General features: G+C 54.1%; 1 protein-coding gene across 3 annotated transcripts in view; it reads left to right on the forward strand.

The window, feature by feature from the left end:
* Window positions 1-22,318, forward strand: part of CASZ1 (castor zinc finger 1) — a 214,605-nt gene that overhangs the window by 142,398 nt on the left and 49,889 nt on the right. For all 3 annotated transcript variants that reach the window (XM_019511746.1, XM_019511747.1, XM_019511748.1), the window contains exons 3-4: window positions 14,234-14,803; window positions 19,947-19,988. In XM_019511746.1, the coding sequence (XP_019367291.1) occupies window positions 14,234-14,803; window positions 19,947-19,988 (612 nt within the window). The remainder of the gene's footprint in view (window positions 1-14,233; window positions 14,804-19,946; window positions 19,989-22,318) is intronic.

Genomic DNA, 22,318 nt, shown 5'->3' on the forward strand with positions numbered 1-22,318 from the left:
GGGGGGGAGCCTGCTGGCTCTCCGGTTGGTTAGCGGTGCTGTAGTGAAGGATCACTGTCCATCCCAAGGACGCTTGCCATAATTAAGAGAGGCTTTCGGTCCAGAAAGTGCAGATTCAGGTTTTAATACACAAAATTATTTCAGGAGCACTGAATCGGAAAGTCGTTTGTTATGACCTTCCTGAGAGGCCTGGAGCAGGGCATGTTGGAGGCGCGGCGGCTGAGCCAGCTGAGTTATGGCATATTTGTGTTTTTATAGTGCGGAGGGGAGGGGGGAAGGGGGGAAGAAGGTTAAACAGTATTTACAGCTCAGTTGTTTTCAGAAAGGAAAGAGAAATAGAGTTCATGAAAAGATGCGAGTGGAAGAGAGAGATTCCCTTGCCCAGCACACGCACTCCGCTGGGACACTGGCTACAGCAAGCGCTCACTGCCGCTCCTTTTGCCTGAAGGTGTGAAGTGCAGAGGGGCTGAGGGAAAGAGGGGCTCTTAGATGGGCTGGGGAACCCGCCTGTCCTGTTGTTCGGTCTGTCTGCAGGGTCCAAGTGGGCCCCCACAGCCGTCTCCTGAGCTGCCTAACACGCTGCTCTCGACAGGCAGTCTTGCACCGGAAGTCTGTATGCGTGTGCAAGTGCATGGGGCTGTGCTGGGGTGCATGCATGGACGTTGGGTGCATGTGCATGCGAGAGTGTCCTCTGCTCATGTGCCTATGTACAGGTGCCTCGGGGGATGCTTCGGCGTGCATGTATGTCTGTACAGGAAAGTGCTCCCAGCACACCATGCCTACACAGGGGCTGTGTGTGTGGACCTTCACAGGCAGTGGGCATGCGTTTGTGCAGGCACAGACATGCACTGGCCTCTGTCTGCATGCACTGCCATGTGTGCCTCTGCATGTGACGGTGCATCTGCACAGCCATGTGCGTGCACACGTGTGTGTGACCACAGATATGCTTGCTGCTTGAGTGGACAGCACCAGCACATGGATCTGCTTCAGGGATTGGGGGAGATGAGATCAACCCTAATGACCAGAAGGACCATCAGCAGAGGGCAAGGCAGGGCATTAGGCTTGGCATGAGCATGGCAGGTGCTGGTGCTAGCCCCCACGCAGCCCTGCTCACTGAGGCTTTCTCAGTCACTGCTGGCTCTGACAGGACTGCTGAGTCGGACAGTCCTGGGAATGACCCACTCCATTCGCACCAACAATCAGCTCTCCTCTGGCAGAACTGTTAACCTCTTCCACACGGGTAGAACCGATGCACGTCCTCTGATAACCATGTTGCACAGCACTCAGGGCCCTGCAGTTGTCGTGTGATAAAGGGGTCCCCAGCCTCCCATAGCGCCATGCGGTTGGAGCATGAGCGCTCTGGATATTACCATGTGTTTGCAGGACTGAGGAGCTTCTAGCCGCACCTTGTCGGTACAGGCCTCAGGTGCCTCTCCTGTAGCTGGGCACCAGAGCATGTTACCAGCCCACACATGACTCATGCTTCTCCCTGGGATTTCTAGGAAGGATGTAAACACAAGCTGAGCCACCCTGAATGATTTCATCCCGCCATCATGAAGCTCCTGCTGAGACCTTGCTCTAGCCACTGCTGAGCAGGGGTGGAATGACACCCTGAATCATTGCCCATTGCATTAGGGAGAAGATGTGGGCATAAATAAATGTTGGCCTTCTTCTCACAGATTGCTTAGTGGCTAGTGATGGTGAAAGGAGAAGACTTGGCAGCCCAGGGTGGGCTCAGGTTTACCCTGTGCTGCATGTTGACCTGGCTGGAGGGACCCCGCTCTGGAGACCAGAGGGCTGTTCATTCCACACGATCCCCTTGCCCATGGCATCTCTGCTGGAAATGATCATGCAGAATCCAGGTAGTGTTGCTGGGTGTGACGACTTTGGGCCTGGCCCAAAGCCCACCCAAATCAAAAGGTACCTCTTTGCTCACTGTCCGTGGTCTGTGGATTAGGCCCTTGATGAAGTAACTCACTTGGCACAGGTCACTGAGTGAGAACAGCCAGTGTGGCCCAGAGCTCTTCCCCGTGGAGCTGGGTCCCAGACCCTCTGAGCCATCTGCTCCCCATCCCAACACTCGCAATCAGGGTCAGGCTGGTGTCACTCGGGTTCCTATCTACCAGGAGCCCCATCACTGGCAGTGCTGGAGCATTGCTAGCCAGGGACAGAAGTGGGGCCGGTGTCTCCATTGCAGCGCCATGAAGCAGAGCTCTCAAGTGCTCCTTGTGCCTGCTCCAAAGAGCTCACTGCACATTCACAGTTGCTCTGCTCCTCCCAAGGCCCTCCCTGTTCCCAGGCGATTCCTAGAGGCCTGGCCAAGCAGGCTCTGACACAGGCAGTCCTCCTGCAGACATTTCCTGCTCGGAGCGGGTGCAGGCTCTTCGCCGTTCCAAGCAGGCAGACATACAGGTCTTTCCTGTGCTGGGGGAGTCGGCTGCACGGGAGGGAGTGCAGGGGAAGGAAATCCTTTGAGTTGGAGGAGGAAAGTGGAGAGGAAACCTGGTTTGTAGTGGAATAGATTGAGGAGCGGTTTGCCAGACGTCTTACCATAGGGTCTCTCATGTATCTTTGGCCATGTGCCTAGTTGGGGTCGTTTGACCCCAGCACTCTTTCCTGCCCAGGGTAGGGGGTTGAACTCAATGACCTACTAAGGTCCTTTCCAACCCTAATATCTATGAATCTATGTATCCACCACAAGGCTTCCCTGTGCTGCCCTCATGGCCTGTGCATCTTTCTGTTTCTAGGGGCACTTTTATCCCACCCCAGCCCCACTGTCTTTATCTGTGTCTGCTGTTCTCTTTCCCCCTCTATTCATTAGGGTGACCCTCCTCATCCCCCTCTGGTTAGGTCAGGCCCCCACAGTGGACAGCATTTCTCAAGGATGGTCTCCTACACTGGCCTCCAGTCAGCCATCCTTATTCCTTTATCCCACTCTGGGCATTTTCCCAGCCCTCCTCCTGGTCTCTTTGGGTCCCCCTTCAGTATATGGGGTTACTGATCTATCACAGCCCCTTGCTCTCTTCACCAGGAAAAAACTCTGTTCTGTTGCCCAGCTCAGCTCCACTTGCTCTTGTGCCGTCATTGTCTCCTGACATAGCATCCTGAGCCCCGTCCCCGCGTGTGCAGAAAGGTGAAGTTAGACGCTGTGATTATATTCAGTTACCCTGACAACATACTGACTTCCTGGAGAGCTTTCCAGGGGCCACAGCGGTGTGCAGAAACCTAGCCCAACTGAGGCTACTTCTCTGCACTCTCCCTTCCTCTTTTTCTTTCCCCCCTTGTTTTCCTCGCGACCTGTGGGCAGATTGATGGCAAGATTGTGATGTAGATGTTAACAGTTCTGCCTGATTTATAGAGTTACTTAGGCTAAGTGAGGCCACTTAGACTTGTCTGGATAGTAAACCTTTTAACTGGGCTAAAAATAATAATAAATAAATAAAGAGAAAGAAGGGGACCTGGATTGGAAAGACAGATTCTCCTGGCTTCATAGTGAAGGGCAGAAAGAAAGAAAGACTCTGCAAAGGCAGAAAGGGCCTTGGCATCAGTGAAATCCCTCTGACCACTTTCCACCTGGAGCTGCTGGGGTGGGAGAGGATTGCCACAGAGGAAGGGAGGAAAGTAACTGAAATAGTAACACAAAGTCAGTGTGATGGTAGATGAGCTGGGAAGGTGGTTGCAGGGCATAAGGGACTCTTGCCACTTCTAAAACTGTCCTGACTCTCTCCCTGCCTAGGTTTTGATGTAATAAGCATCCGAAGACACCCAGCCACCCTCAGGGCCCCACTGCACTGTCCATACACATACTAAGGGAGGGTCTCTGCTCCTAAATGCTCACAGTCCAGTCGCTGGGACAGATCAGGGGCAGGAAAAGTAACAGTGGCTCATTTAAGCCAAGCAAGTTGCCCAAGGTGACCCAGCAAAGCAGTGGCAAAGTAGGGAGCAGAGCCCTGGCTTTCTGGTTCCCAGGCCAGTGCCCCAGTCCCTGATTCCACGCCTCTGTCCCCCTGTTCATCTGGCAGCTTATCCTGTGGGTTAAATGCACGTTGCAAAAGGGGCATCAAATCTCTCTGGCTTCCTGGAAGTTCAGGGCTTGTGCCTCGCAGACTAACATGAAACACGGGGGGGAGAGGAGAGTTGCAGGACAGTATGACAGGCTCATGCATTCAGAGGTGGGCAGAAGAATGGCAGCAATATCAGGAAGTAGGACTAGACCGTGCTTGGAGCAAAGATCAGGCAGTGCTGAGAGCAGTTTAGTCCTGTCCTGGTACTGACAGATCAGGCACTTTTGGTATGACAAGAGCCAGTGGTGTGGAAGAGGCTTGTAAAGAACTAGCACAAGAACAACCACAGTGAGAGGGGACAAGGCTGGAGAAGTGCAGGGGCCCAGCAGCATCCGGAGGGCAGCAGCGTGAGGCAGTCTGTGCAGTATGAGCAAGGAGCCCGTGCGCCGTGCATTGGAGGTGTCCATCCTGCTCAGCTGCTTGTCAGCCAGGCTGCTGCTCTCCAAAGGGAGCTCTGCAGGCTCTGGAGGACTCCGCGAAGCAGCCCGTTGCACTGATGCAGCAGGTGTGTCTGTGCCGGGGCTTTGCTGGGGCCAGCTCTCTCCCAGTGTGAGGTCTGCGCTGCCTCTCTCTCCCTGGCCAGTGATATATGGCATAAATTAGGCCTCTGAAGGGGGATACTGCATCCTTAAGAAGAAATATGTCCTCATTTTTCTTAAACACCGTTTGCACTGAGTGAAATGTTTAGAAGGGACGCTGAGGGATAACTTTATTTCTTACTAGGGAGTTCAGAGCCGTTCCGTTAAACCCATAAAACACCGGGAGTAGAGAAGCTGACAGCCTGCCCGTGCATTAGAAAAGCCATTACTCATTCAGGGGAAACTTACCCCCTGATGAAGCCTCACACTTACCACCGGGGCAGTTCCAGGGTGGGAGCCAGCCTCTTCCTCTCTGCTGCGCAGGGGATCAGTGGGACACTGATGCAGGTGAGGAACGAGAGTTTGCCAATGCTTATGCTGTATCTGGGCTATGCTGCCCATCTGAGGCTCTTGGCATGCTTTGAAAACGTGGCTGGATCGAGTCATGTGGCTGACAGCACCCTTAGTCTGCTGGTGGGGAAACTAAGGCACAGAGGGTGAAGAGCCCTGTCCAAAGCCATGCAGTGAGAGAGAGCCAGGGGTAGAACCCGGGAATCCTGAATCCCAGTCCCCTGCTCGAATCACTGAATCACACTCGCTTCCTAGGCAAGGGGTACAACCTAGGTGTCCTGACTCCCAGCTGCCTGCTTAAATCACAAGGCCATATTCCCTTCTAGAGCCTGAGATCAAACCCAGAAGTCCTGAGTCCTGGTCCCCTGCTATGATCACGAGGCTGTGCTCCCTTCCAGAGTCAAGAATGGAGCCCAGGAGTCTTGCATCAAGTTGGCTGCTTTCAGCATTAATCCCTTTTTCCTTAAGAAGACTGAGACTCCACTAAAAAGTGAGGGCAGGGATCTTGGAGGTGGTGGGTAGAAGATGCCTGACTGGTGCTTGATCATGTAGTGAGACATGGGTTACAGGTGTTTGTGAGGTGGGGTCCTTGGCTGGGAGTCCTCCAGTGCTCAGATGCCCCAGCGATACAGGCTGATGTGGTACCCTGCAGAGCTGGCCTTTCCAAAGGCACAGGGCCACAGGTGTAGGGCTGGAGGCACATATAGGCCCTGGTGGGGAGAGGGTGGCAGCTCTATTTTATTTTATATATATATATTTTATTTTGGAGGCCTGGCGCCAAAAGATTTAATATTTGTTTGAAATGAGAAACGGTTCTCAAATGAATTTGGAGAGCCTGGGAATTAATGTCACCCCCCCACACACACCCCCGCCAGCCTCCCCCCTTTCAATTTCTGAAGCCTGCTGATTTGAATATTTATAAATATCAGTAAATTATTTATTGTAGCAATCTGCTGTGCCATTTCACCAATCGCCGTTAACACTTTAGGTCTCGCTTTTCAGGCGAGCGCAACGGGAGACAGCGGGTGTGGGAAAGAAGGTTCCCTTAGAGCATGTGGCCCTGGGCAGAGCCAGGTGGTGTGGGTCATGGTGCACGCAGGGTTGGTTTCTGTGCTGTGTGGGACAGGGGAAGGCTTGGGGGTGTGACAGAAAGGGATGGGGACCCTTCCATGTCTGTTATTGGGGAAGCATTGAAGCAGGGGGGTATTGTCAGGGGGTTGGAAAAGGTGTTGCTGTGAAGTGACAGGATAGTTGGGAATGGCATGGATGGGAGGGTAGGAGGAAAGGTTGCCTGGATGGGTGTGTTGTGCTCCCTGTGGCACCCCCAAAAGCCATGCCCAGCAATACCATGGACACCTCTACCCACAGCTCAGCACTGACCCTGCTCATTTGCTGCTTCCATTCCCTGTGGGGGGGAAATATCTCTAGACCTTCCTTCTCCCCAGTTACAAAGTTTATCTAATAAAACACACACCACATAGCTGATGTGGCTGCGAGAGTGAAGTGAAGAGTTTTTTGTTAATGAGCTGGATTGACAGAGGGCCCCTGGCAGACCTCAGGAGGATCCAGGCTGTCAGACTATCTGGAGCAGTTAACCCCAAAATGGTTTGCACCCAAAACCTGCCCCTGTCTGGGGCTGTGGAGAGACTCCTCCTATGTCCAGCTGCAAGTACCTTTCCCTGGCCCTGACTCTCACCTCCTCCCAGTCTTCATGCCCATTCCACATATATCCATGCCTGGCCAGTGCCCCCATCCATCACCTCTTCACTGCTGCCAGCACATAGGGGTTAAACTCTGCAGCGCAGGAAGGCCTGCAACTACAGGTTGGGGCAACCTGTGGTCACTGCTCTGTGAACTCGGCCCTGCAGGGCTTGACAAGGAAATAGTGCTTGCTTGTGCCCACCCCATTTTTGCCAGCCTGTGGTGGCTGGCTGAAGTCAAGTTGTCACAGTGGGCAGCAGAAGGGGCAAGGACTGCAGGCTGTAGCACTGATGAACAGGCCAGCACTGGCAAGGGAAGGCAGTCAACACAGGGCTGAGCTGTGATGACTGCAGGTGAACAACCCTGGGGTGGGGAGCAGAGCAGAGTGCTGCCCTTCACCCAGCCTTCCAGGGGCTCTTTCCCATTCGCCTGGGGGAAGAGCTAGGAGCAGGGAGTGCAGCTGGCAGCACTACGAAGAGGGCTCTCCATCTGTGATCTACCCTTCCCTCGCTCTGCATAGCCCGTGGTGTGCCTCTGCCTCCTTTGCTGCCTTGCACAGTGCAGACCAGGAGCCCTTTTGGTCTGATTTCTGCACTAAGGGCTTTCCCCAACCTCCCACGTGCACACGCAGGCGGGATCCGTGCTCGCAGGGCAGAGGAGACTGTTAAAGAGCCATCGTGAACTCCCCAAGGTCAGGCAGAAGAGACAGCATCCACTAATCCAAGGTCATTTCCTGGGCTAAAAGCAATAAAATGTTTTATTGATAAACTGAAGAGGGGAAAATATACACACTAAATCTGCTCTCACACATTCTGGGGCATGCATGGGCAGCTGCTGCCACCGCCTCAGCCAGGCCCTCCCAGGGAAATGCAGGAACCCTCACCCTGAGGGGCAGGACGAAGTGGGGAGCATGCTGCAAACGGGGCAAGAGGGCTGAGGCACCTTCCCTGCCCCTGCTGAATCCTGGCGGGCACTGCTGTGCAGAAGCTCACTGTGATGGTCCCCACAGGGCACAAACATGGTGTTGCAGTGAGGGTTTGGCTGTCTGAAGCAGCCGTCCAGCGCACCAGTGGGAAAAGGCCCTAGCACGAGGCATGCAAGCCTTGCACTTGGGGCTTGCTGCCCGCCCCGCTCAGGGTTTCTCGTCAGCCTGGAACGTTTCCGTTCGCACTCGCACCACAGTGGTTAAAAAAGAAAAGGCCTGTGCTGTGTCCCCCCGCCCCAAATAATGCTGTTAATAATTAATCGAATGAGAGCTCACAGCTCCTGGAAAGCTGGCACTGGGGCCTCCCTCCTGAACGGAGCTGTTCAGCTGGGCTTAAAACTCTTCAATAAGAATATGAAAGCTCCATCTGTTCAATGTACGCAGCTCTCTGAAGTGACAGTCCTCAGTCCCTCCTCCAGCAGACCCCCAATCCCCACAGTCAGAGCCCCCCTCCTCAACCTTTCCTGCTGCACCTTCCAGCTCCAACCCACCCAGCTGGGGTGCCTCTCCTCAGCCACTCTCCACCCCATCACCAAGGGCCATTTTCCCATATCTTTCACCCCTGACAGTGCTTCCACCAGAGGCAGGCTGTGCTGCCCTCACAGCCAGGGGTTCCTCTTCTGCTCCCTCTCCCTCCACAACCACATGCACCACATGGCCACACACCCCTCACTATCTCCCAACACAACTACAACCCACTTCCCTCACAGCCAGGACCTTCCAGCACAGCTAGAAATACCCCCACACCCTTCTCCATGGAGTCCATCCACCCACATCCGCTGCTTCTCTCTCCTGCCCAATCTTTCCCCCTTCAGTCTCCTCTTCCCCACTTCAGTCCCTCCTCCAGACTCACTTTATTCCCCCTGTGCAGCCACAGCCTACATCCTCAGGCAGATGGAGAGCCTCTTCCCTTCCCAGCCCCTCCTTTTACACCCACATCCCCTGTTTGATATATCCGTGCCACCCCCGCCCCCCGACACCCCCCCCCACAAGGTCCTCTTTTTTTCTCTCTGTCACTGGTGTAAGCCAAGAGAAACTCCAATGAGCACCCAGAGTTAAATGCAGGGGGAGCGGAGAGCCCGTTCCAAGCAGAGACGGGGCATAGCTGTGCAGAGGTGGGAGCATGTGTTCAAATCTGCACCAGCAGAGGTGGGAGAGAAGCAGAGGCTTGATTGCAGCCGACCTGACAGAAGAGGCTTCAGCTATGAGTTCCCAAGCTACCTCCTCACTCAGACCTCCCTACATCTCCCTCCATTCAAGCTGGAATCACTTTTTCTCTCCCCCAGCTTTTAGCACTTTAGCTGAAAGCAAAGTGCTAGTTCCTCTGCTATCTTGCTCTGTATAAGTTTTGTTTGGCTAGCGGCAAGTGAGACTAGGGGGCATCTGGCCTCCAAGGCCTCCGGGCTTGCACATAGGATGCCTGCCATGGATTTGGCAGTATCTGAAGCCCCAGAGCGATGAGTCTGAGAGGCAGGATACTTGCCGGTGGTATACTTGAATTATGCTTGGGGGTTGGATGTGTCCTGAAAATATTTGGGTCTCAGTGCCCTGTTGCAGTCTGGCTGGGGATTCTACCTGCTTTGTGAAGCTGGATTTACCTACAGGAGATTATTCAGGGGCATCCTTCTTCTCTCACCACGTTCCTGCCCCGCACAGATGAGGTGGCGCCAGCCAAGTGCTGTCTGAGCACTCAGCAGCACAGTCCTACCTTGCCTTCTGCCCTTATGAGCTAGAAGCCCTTGTGGGTTTAGAGGATTGGCCATCAGTTTTTTATCACACGGCCATGCTGGGGGAGAGTGGGGGAGCATGCTTGGGGCTGGAGGTGGTGCGCTGCAGGCTGGGGATAGTGGGTGTGTGGAAAGGGAGGGACTGAGAATGGAGACTACAGATACAGGGCTGCTTGCTGGCAAGGACAGGCTAATGGATGTTGGACAGTCCAGTTATGGTGCAGGGGGCAATGAACTTGAGAGCAGGTTCTGCCCCCCTCCCTGGTGCTACCCCCAGCTGCACCCATTCTGTCCAGGCGAGGACCCTGGTGGGGTGCTGGAGGAGGACTAGGTGCAGGCCAGGAGGTGGCTACAGCTCTGCCCCGGGGGCGGGGGGCGCATGTATAAACTCTCTCTGGTATTGTTTTCAGAGGAAGTGCTCAGTGTAAATAGAGCATGTGGGAGAGTTTGTCCTGGGCAGAGATGAAAAGTCCCTATGACAGGCCCGGGTTATAAACGGCTTCCTCAGATTGATGTGAAATCAAAACATTTCTGTTTGGGAGAAGAAAATGCAGGGGGATGTTTATTTAGCCCAGAATCTTTAAACAGTGCAGTGGTGGCAGAGGGTGATGCTGGGTGGGGGGTTGAATTTGGGGGAGGGAGGGGAGACTGCTCTACTCCCAGAGGTCCCCCCCACTCCTTGTGCAGAAGAGACTTGAGGATCCTTTGCTCAGCAGCTCAATTCCGCCCCCTTTGCTGGATTGAAGGGAATGCAGGGGCTCTGGCACCCAGCGGGTTGGAGTATCCCTTTGTGGGTAATGATGACTAAGGAAGTGCACTTTCCGGTTCCTAGAAAAGAGGTCTGGGTGGCAGGGAAGGCAGCAAAGACACTCATGCAGAGCTCTTAAGCCAAGACTGGCACAGAGAGGTAAAGTACTTTGCCCAGGCCAACAAAGTGAGTCATTGACAAAGTTGGCAATAGTACTCACGAGTCCTGATCCTCCCTGTCCTCTTCTAGGCCAAATCCTGTGCCAAGTCCTGGTGCCCAGGCTCCTGCTCTGGCTGCCAGATGCCATGTGGACTCAGACGGTGCACCAGCAACATTCATACTGAACAGTGCCCCCCTTGGCAAGATGCTGGTGGGGCCTTTTCCAAACCCCCTTTTTTTGGTCAGACGCTAGATTGGGGAAAGCTCTGTTTTGACTTGAACAATTCTGGGAAAATGTCCTAGTTTTGAAAGGAGATTCCTGAACCGTGTGTGTGAGCCCTCAGCTTGTCCCAACCAAAGCAGGGGTTAAAGGAGTTAGTCTGAATGAACTATTTGGAAAATATTGAAACAACTGGTGTTCATTGCCCTGATCCCAAGTCGATGGGAGCTGCTGCCTCAAGGAAGGAGCCTGTGCTTGGAGCCAGCCCAACCAAGGGAATCCAGGTTGCTGTTGGCCCCAGCCCTCTTCCCTGGCTTTGGCTCTTCACTTGAGTCCCACTTCACACCTGTCCTCATACTTCCTATCCCCTTAGGTGTTTGCTGCCTCCACTTATCTCTCCATTTAGCTGATCTCACACCTCACTGAGCCCCACTCCAGCCAGCATTGACTGGGTAGTTGCAGTCATTTGGCCAGTCTCTCCTCTGCTGTGGTTCCCTGCAGTTCTCTCATTGAGTTAGGCAATGGCCTCTGATGCAGGGACTCTCTTATAGTGTGTATATCCAGCACCCAACACAGTAGGGCCCTGATTACAGTCAATCTTTGAGACTCTTGTAATAATTAGTAGAATTTGGAACATGCCAAAGGCGCAGGACAAGGAGACAGAGTGGAGACATGACAGTAGGGGTGGGCTGGGACAGGAGCCAGTGGGGCTGGGGCACAGAAGCTGTGCGGGTTGACAGGGGCAGAGGCACGGTGGACAAGGGGAAGAGGCAAGTCGCAAGCTCCCTGGAGCTGCAGCATGCGCAGCAAGTGCAGCCTCAGGAACGTCTGCTCCTCTCTTCCTTTGAATAAATATTTATATATTCATTTGCTGTCTGGTGTGTGCACTTAGCTGTGCACCTCCCAGCCAGAAGGATGGGACCTGCCTTCACTGAAGGAAGGGGGAAGCTGGCTGCAAAGCGGGCAAAAGCTCCTTCCCCCTCAGCCCCGGGGTTTAGAGCTGAAGCCAAGCTGCCATCCTCCTCCCTTATGCTGTGCGCTTTTCTGATCTCCTTAGCTAAGTGGGGTTGAGCTTCATGAAAGGGGCCTGCCACAAGTGTGTTGGTGACTCAGAGCTGACCTGCTGCCCCAGCCCAGTGCCGGGATACGCCATGCTGCAGGAGGTGCTCTCCTTACCACCTGCAGTCAGCAAAGCTTTTCTGGCCACTTTCCCAAGCGTATGGGTGTAGCTAAGGTGTCCTGGCCTGGGTCCAGCTGGAGCCAGGAACAGTTCCTGCTGCCTCTGTAGCTTCCCTCTGTGGTTCCAGTGGTGCATGGGGTCTGTCTCCACTTTCTGTACTAAGCACGGGGGAAGGGGAGTAAGCATACAGGTGCTTTTGCATCCCTGGATGTTTCTTGGCTGAGGTTGGCCCTTATTTGCTTGTGTTTGCACACATGTATGACAAAGAAAGTGAAGGAGTACAGGGTGTGAGCGTGCAGTGGGTATATGCAGGGGAGTGTAGAAAGAGGGTGCACATGTCATGGTATAGATGTTTGTATGTGCATGTCACCTTTTGTGTCTTGGGAAATAACACCCGCATTTTTCTGCACGTGCCTCTGGTTGTGTATATTCGTACACTGCATGCGCATGCGTGTGTATAGGATGAGGTACATTTTAAAAACATCCATGCGTACTTGTGGGTGCTACGTGTGTTGCATGTGTGTGAGTGCAGAAAGGTGTGCGTGTTGTGTGCAAGAGTGCCCAAGGGGTGTGCATCGGTGCCTCCCTGATGTGAGGGGGTTGACAGGTTTGTTGGGGGTTTATTATACTTACAGCTTTGACAGGAAAGTGTGTCTGAAGCTGTCAGAAGTTTACGCTAAGCAGCCGCTCTCTGGCTCTCGGACAGCAAGTCTAAAGTTTCAGTCTGTTTGTATTGGGCTGTCATGTTATGGGATTAGGGACTGTCACAATGGCTTCTGGATGCATTGTAGGGGGTCTGATTAATATAATTTTACTCCTGTGTAGCAGGACCTTCAGGGTTGGAGATGGAGAGGTGTTGGGTGAACCTCAGTGAGAGGCATTTGGGCACTCAAAGCACCCATTCCCATCATTTGAGGCACGCAAGGGATGGGTTCCCTCTGCCCTTCCCCTCTGGGCCCCTCTTTCAGCAGGATGTGACATCAAAGAGCACATTGTCCTGGGGTCCCTGGCAAGGTGCAGGCTCTTTGTCTGCAGGGAGCCCCTGACTTGTGTATGTAGAGGCCTTTCCTAGACCACATGTGGCCTCGAGGAGCAGCATGTGCTTGCTCCCAAGGGAGCTAGGGTGCTTGTGATAATGCCAGACAAAGATGCTGCGGTCAGAGAGAAAAAAGTGATCGGGGACAGAGGAAGGATGCAGCGGGATGAGAAAGAGTGAGTGAGGGAGGATAAAGAGCGTCAGAGGGAAAATAGGGTAGATAAAGGCCATGTCAGGGGTCTGGGACAGTGAGAACACAGCCCCTAGGGTGGAGAGGATGAGGGCAGGCATGGCAGTGCCTGGTTTTGAGGCAGTGCCAGTGACCCCATCCTTAGAGATAGTTAACGGCAGAGGCAGAAGGAGTGCTCCCTGTGTCGAGAGTGTTAACCCGTGCTTGGCCTGGATGCCATCAGAAAACAACAAAAAAAAGCAATAACAACAATGCCATCCTTAACTTTCACTTCACGCAATTCTCTGCTTTTAATTGGGATTAAATCTTGTTAATAGTCAGTACAATAATTATGCAAGTAACTCTGTAGTGGGGACCGATCAGTTCAAGACATTCTCTGACCTTGAAGTTAAGATCTTTCCTTCCTTCCTTCCTTTCATCCTTCCCCTCTCTTTCTCTCCCTGCCCCCCCACAGTAGCTGTGACATATGAATAAACTACATTAAAATAACAAACCCAGACTAATTAGCTGATTGTGCTGGGAAGTGTGAGAACAGAGTTTCCTGTGAGTGTGCGAGAGAGGGCATTACTGACTGGTGCTAACCCAGCACCACCTCCCCCACCCCCTTCTTAGTATGGCACTCAAGCAAACCCACTCCCCAAGGCTCCTGCTCTCCCCCTTTGCCTCAGCACCTGAGTAAATCCCAGTGAGGGAGTCGCTTGCATTCCCTGGGTTAAGAATTAGGAGTCTTATCTTTCTGATAGACACTTAAGGCCTCATTCATGCCAGGGTACCTCTGTTGGCTTCGGTGCAATGGCAACTCCTGCCGTCTTGGCTGACATGGGGACAGCAGGTTCTGCTGCCACTAGAGCCAAATCGCTGAGGCTCCTGCAGCAGGGCCTGTGACACACCAACATTATGCAGAGGGGCAGATAGCCATGGCGGTCTGCAATCTCTGCTTTAGTTAGTCTGTGAAATGTATTACACACTGACACCAGCAGTGCTTGGGACATTCAGGACCTCACATAAGCAGGTGCCTCTCCACTTAAGTTGCTGGTGTTGTGCCCACTCGCGCCAGGCCTCTATTCACCAATTTAGACAGGCTTCACTGCGTGGTGTTGCTGAAATACCGTGGGTGCACTCTGCCTGACATGCCTCAGTCCCAGCTCCTCACAGTGCTGGGAGTGAAGGCAGGTCCTTGCTTCAGAAGGCAGCGCTGGCATGTAGGGGTCGGGAGTCTGGTGTTTGCAAATGGGGGGCATCTTTGAGCCCTCTCACATTCATTGTTTCTCCCTTTTTGTCTCTCCCATTCCAGCTGAAAGAACTATATGCACTGACGCAACCTCAGGAAAACCCACGATGGCTGCCAAGCGCAAAGGCGGCCTGAAGCTGAACGCAATCTGTGCCAAGCTCAGCCGCCAGGTGGTCTTTGATCACGGGGGAGCTGAGCAGGCGCAGGCGGACAAGGGTGCCCAACGCGAGAGCAGCAAAAAGGAAGCCCCCCAGCCTGGAACCAAGGAGGTGGAGGCTGAGTTCTCGGATGGACTCAGCCGTGTGCGGAAGATTGAGGAGGACAAGAGGAGGGAGGTGATTGAGAAGTGGGTGAATGGGGAGTACAGTGACGAACTTTTGCTGGGCCGAGTGGAGGGCAAGGAGGGTAAAGGCACTGAGAGTGTGGAGATGCCCCCCGAAGGCGTCTACATGGTCCAGCCTAAGGGCTGCAGTGATGAGGAAGATAACGGGGATGAGGCAGATGCGCTGCGGGGCTCCCAGGATGGCAGCTTCCTAGACGACAGGGATTCGGACGGGCCTGCCTCGAAGGATGACAGTTACCGATCCTCCAGCGGCGAGACGGGCTCCAAGTTGCCTGGAGGAGCTGCCTCAGGTAAGGCATGGTCCCCGCACTCCCCGATCAGGCTGGATCCTACCCCATGGACTCCTTTACGCAACTTTCACCTTTTCCAGAGGTCTCAGAGCCCATCCTGCCCATGTGCCAGTGCCACCAACAGACTTACCCATGCATTCACACCCTCTCAACTCTGCACGCTCAGCAGTATGTGGCAGCCAGGCCCATGTGAATGCACGAGTGCTCCTGCACGCCCACATGCTGTCTTACACAACGGGGATTAGTCCCAGGAGCAGTCAGCTGTGGTATTTGAGAGCTGGGAGGGAAGATGGGAACCCCGCTGGCATTTTGGGGAGCTGGGTGCATAGCTCAGTGATTCTGTACTGCAATAACACCCAGCCAGTTCTGTCAGTGAGGGTGCAATAAGGGCTCTCAGATCAGGGCCAGAGAGGGGAGGGCTTCTTCTGTCTCCTCTGCCAGGGCTGGTGCCCAGCAATAGAGCCCAAGGCACTGGATTGAGGGCACAGGAAGGTCCAGGGAATGGGAGTTGAAGTTACTATAGGATAGGATGGGAAGCAGAGGAGGAGCCAAGGGTGATGCCTGAATGAGGCGGGAAGAGAACAGGTCTAGGATTACTCTGGGGAAGGCTTTTCACTGAGTAAAGCAGGATCATCAGGGGAAAGAAAGGCCCTGGAAATACGGCTAGTGAGACCAGAAGCCTGGAGGATAAGGAGAGCTCAAACACGTGTGTGTATGAGAGAGAAAGAGAGAACTGGCTGTGTCTGGATTTGTGGGTGAAGGCTGCAGGTATTTTTAAGTGCACACATGTAAGCAGCATGTGAACTCATGCCAGGGCCATGTCTGCTGTGTGTGTTTGCATGCACATGTGCACAGATCAGAGGTGGAAGGTGGCTGTCCTGGGTGTAACTCCCAAGCTATTGTTGTTTGTTCTGGTTACCTAAGCTGAGCCAGGTGAATGCAAGAGCCGCGGAGTGGGCAGATTAGCCGGGAGATTGGTGTGCGTGGGAGAGGGCTCCCTGCCTTCCCCTCCAGAGGAGCAGCGCTGCCATTGGCAGGGTGACAAACACCAGCAGCATCTACTGGGATGCCACAGCCCTTCACTGCTTTGTTCCCATCAGCAAACAAGCCCGATTTGTCCTGCCAACACAAACGCTCTCCTTCCTTTCACATGCGTGCATTCTCCCCTTCTTTCATTCATTCCTGTGATCTCTTTATTACTGTGAACATCCCTTTGACGTCTGTTACGCCCATGTGCATAACAGAGGCGTGACACACCACACAGCCAAATTCTCCCCTCACATTTTCATGGTTACCCCTGCTCAAGAATCAAGGGGATGCTCCCCAGCGTGGCTGGCTGTCCCCTCTGGGAGATGCTCTGTCCTGTGTCATTACAGCCACCCATTCAGGGAACCACCTTGTGACTCAGAGCATTGGTGAATCCTAGAGCCTGAGGCCCCCTGCACTCTTTTTTTTCTGCCCCAGCTTCTCTCACACCAGTATCTGGATGACAGTTTGGACATAACTCCTCTGAAGGGGTTTCCCCCAGAGGCTTGATGTATTTGTTGTTTGTGGTTATCTCCTGACATCAAGGAGTGCCCCCCTTGTCAGGCTCGACCCAGTTTGAATTCAGCCAGAGGCTCTGGTGGGTGTGGGTGAGCGTTGGGGGAAAAATGCGTTCCTTGTTCACCCCAGAAACACTGGTCTCTCCAGATCAACATCACAAGCCCTTTAAGCACAAAGTGTGGACAGTAACTCAATTCCCTGCGTACCACAGTGTCTAGACCTCCCCACAATGTCTACATCTGTCACCTACTTGGATTGAATCTCTTGATGGAAAGGTCTCTTCACCCCACCCCCTCCGATCTCAGCACTTGGCAAATCCATCAAACTTTCCCTCTTTTGTGCGTGCCTGTGCTTTCCTCCTCCTGTTAATAATGCAGCCGAAACTCATCTCCGTCTGTCCGTTCCCCTTCTGGAGAGGCATATTCTCCAGTCTTCACGAGTTCAGTGGCAGCGCACATAATTATGCATATAAGATATAAACAGAGCTGTTTAATTATCCTTCGCCACATCAGTGACAGAGTAATTAACAAACATTGCAAGATCAATGAGGAAAAGTGTGACCTTCAGTTTCCTTTGATAGGAAAGCCCTTGTCGTTCCCAGACACAAGGTGATTGCGCCTGGACTCCGTTTGCAGTTTGTTTAAATTCCCCTCCTCCCCCCCACACACCACTTGCAGTTTTGGATGTGGAGAAAAGCAAAAAAGGATTGGAAGGGGGAACCTGATGTAGAAATATGTGGCCAACCGGGGAATGGAAGGGATCCTGTGTCCCCTCTTCAGAACCGAGCTTCTGGCTTCATGTCATTTCATGGCCACATTGTCAAAAATTCATACCTAATTATTGGAGCAAGTGGGCACAAGGGCATGTGAGACAGGCAAGAGCATGTATGGTGCCCAGATCACATGGGCTGCCTTAAGGGTTGCATGCGCAAGCAGCTGCACTGGTACAGGGCTTGGGTTTTCTTGCCTCCAGAAGGGCTTAGTGCTGCTTTCCCTCCCCTCTTGTCTTCAGCTCTCTCCTCCGTAGATCCTGACTTTGTCCCCAGTAGGCATCATTGGACCCGGTGTAACAGGGTGTGTAGACCTTTGGCTCAGCTGGACCTGCACTTCTGTACACCAGGGAGGAGTCTGGTATGACGGTTTCAGAAAAGCCTGGGTGGGCTGGCAAGCTGAGCAGAGGGCCAGGGGCAGGAGAATAGCTACAGGGCTTTGCCAAGTCACCCAGCCAGTGTGGCCTAAGGGGAATCATCTACAGACCTGATTTTTAAGGTGCCAAGGGTCTGTTGTTCTCCTTGGAGGCGGTAGGAGCTGCAGGTACTCAATACCATTGGTGGTCACTGGTCAAGCTCCTTGTCCAGCTGGAAATTCAAGTAAAAAGCAAGAGCCTGACTAAAAGGCAGACGCTGCCTCTAGATTGATCTGCCCCAAGGGAATCAGTGACCCCCAGTCATAGATTTCCTAGACCAGGACAGGCCATTCACATCACCTGTTTCACCCTCTGCTCCTTCCTCCATCATTCGCTTCCTCAGCTGATGCCTCTAGCAGGTTGACCCTGCATCTGCCACGTTGGTACCCTGACCCCTTGGGGGATTGCAGACCTGTTCTTGTGAATGGGACATGGGGGGAACTCACTGGAGACTGGGCAGTGCATCAGCATTCAGGGCTGGCTTTGCAATGCTCCACCCTCAGAAACGAGCTGCAGCTCATCCGAGGGGCAGGCTTGTTCTCTGCTTTGGCCACTCTGCAGGGACAGGGGACTAATGAGAGCTGCCCTGGCCGATTCGGCCTCTGGATGTACCTCCTGCATCTGCCCCTCCGTTGCAGACAGGGAACATGTGCGGGATGTGCAGAGCTGATGTTTTCAGGAGACGAGTGACAGAGCCCGTCACAGATACCCTGCCTCACTCACTCTTGCACGCTGACTAGCTCACTCTCCCACCCCACACTTCTCCCCTCACCCATGCAGCCCCTCCACACTGTCTCATAGGCCTACACGTGCATGTCCCTGGGCTGCCCCGCACTGCCCTTTCTCCCTCGCACACAGTAACTCACAGAGCAGGAGGGCAGTGGGAATCTCCAAGAGGTTTGTCCTCTCTTGAGCTTCCAAAGTTTCCAGTTTGTATAGATTGTTATTCCTAAGTAAGCCAAGCCTGTGGGAAGGGGAGTGCCTGTTTCTTGGCCCACTCATGGGCTTCTCCTTCCCTGATTTCCCAGGAGCCTTCCACACTAGGAAATGCTTGCAAGTTGCCAGAGCCAGTTTCTGGGTTTTTACTCGAAACCCGGCAATCTGCCGTGTTTTCCTGTGCTGCCCAGGCAAAAGGCCGAAGCCCCGTGCAGGCTGCCCCATCCCCCGGTGGCCAGAGCTCCGCTCCATTCGGGCTGTTTGGCTTTTCCTTCCATATATAGTGTGCTGCTCTGGGCTATTTTTAGCCCCCTCTTTTTTTTTTTTTTTTCCGTGCTCACTCCGGATCCGTTGTGATACGATAGCTGCTCCGAGACGCGCAAATCTCTGCTCTTTGGCAATGCCCACAAATGGAGAGCCATGGCCAGGGGAGAGGGAGCTCTCCTTATCTTGCAGAGGGGAGGGAAGAATGCGCTGCAGGAGGAAGGGCACGGTGCGGGAGAGGGAGAGCCTGGGGACAAGGCTGCCCCGCACACACGTGGGCCTGGAAGGAGCACGGCTCAGTGGTGCTGCCCTCTGCAAGGAATCATTTCCCACCTGCTGCCCCGTGTGTTGTACCAGGCTGTGGAGGGGTGAGGCAGGCAGCCCCAAAGGCTGGGATCAAGAGAGGGGAAGCTTTGACCTTTGCCTCTGGTTTGAATGAGGAGCTGCCAGCTCACAGCTGTTGAGTGGCTCACGTGAAACAAGGTGACTGGGTCTCGGCCCTTCTCCCAGTGGGACATGGGCCAAGCCACTGGTGCCACCACTGCAGCTGGCTCCTGCAGGCTTCCTTGTCAGCTGCCTGCAGAGACACCGAGGGTAACTGGCATGCGGGGTGAATGCTCTCGGTCTGGAGGAGATGCTGGTAGCCCAGGAGGAGGGGCATTGGCTGGGCAGCGTGTAGGGGAGCCAGCCTTGGCTGGCCTCTGGGAGGTCTGGTCTTCCCCACAGCTTTGGGGAGCACTTAGCTGTGCTTGCATGATCATCCAGAACTGACCTAAAGGAGAATCGGGGTGGAGGTCATAGGTGATCGTGAGAGAGAACAGCCAGTTCAGCTGAAATAGGAGCAGGCTGCAGTGAGTGCTCCCTGGGACCCAAACTCCCCCTGGCTTCATCGAGGCTCAGAAGGGACCCCTCCCCCATCATCCTGTTCCTCCTCGGCCGCCCCCTGCACCAGCTGGGTCTCACCAGGGCAGGGGCCAAAGCATTTCCAAGCCTAGACTTGCGGATTTGAGAAGCTTAAAGAAACAGTCAGTCTCAGGGCTTCTCCTGACTCGGTAGTACGGAGAAGTCCCAGGTTTCCCAGGTCTCTCTTCCTTAAGGCTTTGTGTGGTTAATCTCAGCAGGGGCTGGATCAGCCTGGGATTTGCCAGGCTGGCTTGGGATGTGGGCTCAGCAGGGAGTCTCACAGCTTCTACTTGTTATCCTTGTGTTTCAGGCGGGGAACTGAGAGGCATGAGGTCCAGGAAGTGCAAAAAAGGTGGGATCATCTTTCCAGCTCCCCCTTCTTCCTGGGCTTGGGGCAAAGCTTGGGGTGGGCCTTCCTTAGCGCTCAGCCTCCTCTCCCACCTCCCACAACTCCTCTGGGATTCCTGGATGTGGGATGAGAACAGAAATGCTGTGGTGTGAACAAGTCTCCTTGTGAGCAGAGGAAATAATCTGCCAGCTCTACCTTCCAGGGTGGCCCTTAAAGCCAGTGATCACTTGCTAGTTTAATTTTCTTCCATATCCCCTTCATGGTGCTCTTTCCCCCTGGCTGTTTGGGTTGAGGGGGATGGGATTTCATTGTGCCAGGCCTAGAAGTTTGGGATGTGGGGTAACTAGGGATCATCTTACAGGTCCAAAGAGAGATGAAAAGCAGAAGAGGGGAGACAGGGTTAGCAGGACCATGGAAATCTTAGACACGGGGGATTTTATGGTATTAATCGCTTTTGTTGGGGCTATAGGGTTACGCTGGAATGGGGGTGGGGAAAGGGAAAGGCATCAAAAGGACAAAAAGCTTGAAAAAAAGAGGAAGCACTTTAATGCCTGGGTGTGCGAAAGTGAAAGGCAATCCCTCTGGTATCCCCAGGCAGTGACGGCCCTGGGAGGGGGTGCTAATGAGCCCACTCTTCCCGGGAGGAGTCCTGGTTGTCAGATGTGGGCATCTGAGCAGGGTGCTGCTGGCTAGTGCCTGGGCATCCTTCTGCCAAAATCACTTCCCTGTTGCACAGCTAGCTGAGGAGTATCCTGTGAGCCCTGGTAGCTCTGCATCACCTTGCATCTGTAGGTGCAGGGTGTTGGTGCCCAGCTGAGGAAGGCTGTGCTGTCCTTTCCTGGATCCTGGCACCAGTGGCCTAGCCCTAGATCATCACTTCTAGTGCAGCAGATATGTTCTCCTACCTTTGCTGTCCTACACTGTCCCTTGTAGCATAGGCCAGCAGCACAGCAGGGTTTATGCCCCACACACCTGGCTACATTAGGCATCGGTGGTACTGGGATATGACCCTTGCGTGTCCTGCAGGAATTTTTGGAGCCCACCACAGGGCCCTATCTTTTCCAGGTATCTCTTCCCACCCATGCCCTTGCTGAAACAGGCTTCTGAGAGCTAGGTGAGCTCCTGAGCTAGGGCGCTTGTTGGTTGGGACCACTTTGCACAGGAGCATTCAGACGTGCGCGTGCATTTGTCTGTGCATGTGGTGCATACCCATGCACGTGTGCTTGTATGCATGGCATTGGTTGCTGTTAGAGCCCAGGGCCCCATTTTAACCCCTTGGGCTCCATAGCTGAGACAAGCCCCGAGCTCTCGTGCTGTCTTTCATGACGGCACTCCACCTCCGAGTGCCAGAGCCAGGGCAGCGGCCAGGAACCTCCTTCCTGCTGCCTCACACCTGCCCTCTCCAGCAGTCGCCCTCCCTGTGAGAGATGGTGCCCACCCACGAGAGCCCGAGTGAGTGATTGGGAAAGATGACAAGGGAGGTTTGAAGGACTCCTGCGTACAGTAAATCTTTACTCTGCCGGAGAAAGCGAGAAGGAGAGGAGGAGGAGGAGGAGGAACGCTGTGTCAGACTGAAGCCTAAATGAGTCTGAGTTGGCACGTCAGTCAGAGTAATCTTTATTTCCTCCTTTACACTGATATTGGGTGACCTCCAGAGCACTGTTCTTCCCCTCCCAGTGACCAGCAAAAGTGCCAGTGGGAGGGAGCGGGGAGGGAGAGACCATGGGAGAACAGCCCTCCCCCCACAGCCCCGACCTCAGGGTTAACAGCCCCCACCCTGAGGAAGCAGCTCTTCTCCCCCTGGCCATGAGAAGAACAGCTTGCCTCCTCTCCATGGGCCCCTTGCCCAGCAGCCTGCTCCCTTGGGCAGGGCTGTGGATGCTCCCAGCTGGACTCTGCCACCTTTTGTGCACTGTTAGCACCTAGGGCAGTGGCACTAGGGCTCCTGCACAGCCCGACCCCAGGAGAAGATGCTTTGGGAGCCACTTAGATGTAGGAGATGTTAGAAAAGCAGTGGTGTGGGCGGGACCGGGACGGCCATAGGGATTCCTTGCTGCCCCTCCCCACCCCCAACACCCACACAGCAGTCTCTGCTCCTGCCAGCTCCTCGACCTCCTGCCTCACCTTCACTTGTCCCTATGCCTACTCGTTTATCCCCCTTCCCCTCCTCATTTCCACATCCTGCCTCTGTCCTGTCACATCTCCTACCCCAGCCTGCCCCCAACAGCCCATGCCTCTGCCTTGCTCCCTGCCCTCCCCCACCACCGCCAGCCCTGCTGCCCTCAAGCCCTGCCCACCACACACACGCTCCTCCCCTCTGACTTATTCCCTTC

This window comes from Gavialis gangeticus, unplaced genomic scaffold (assembly GCF_001723915.1).
Source record: "Gavialis gangeticus isolate Ggan-Ray unplaced genomic scaffold, GavGan_comp1, whole genome shotgun sequence".
Taxonomy (NCBI): domain Eukaryota; kingdom Metazoa; phylum Chordata; order Crocodylia; family Gavialidae; genus Gavialis; species Gavialis gangeticus.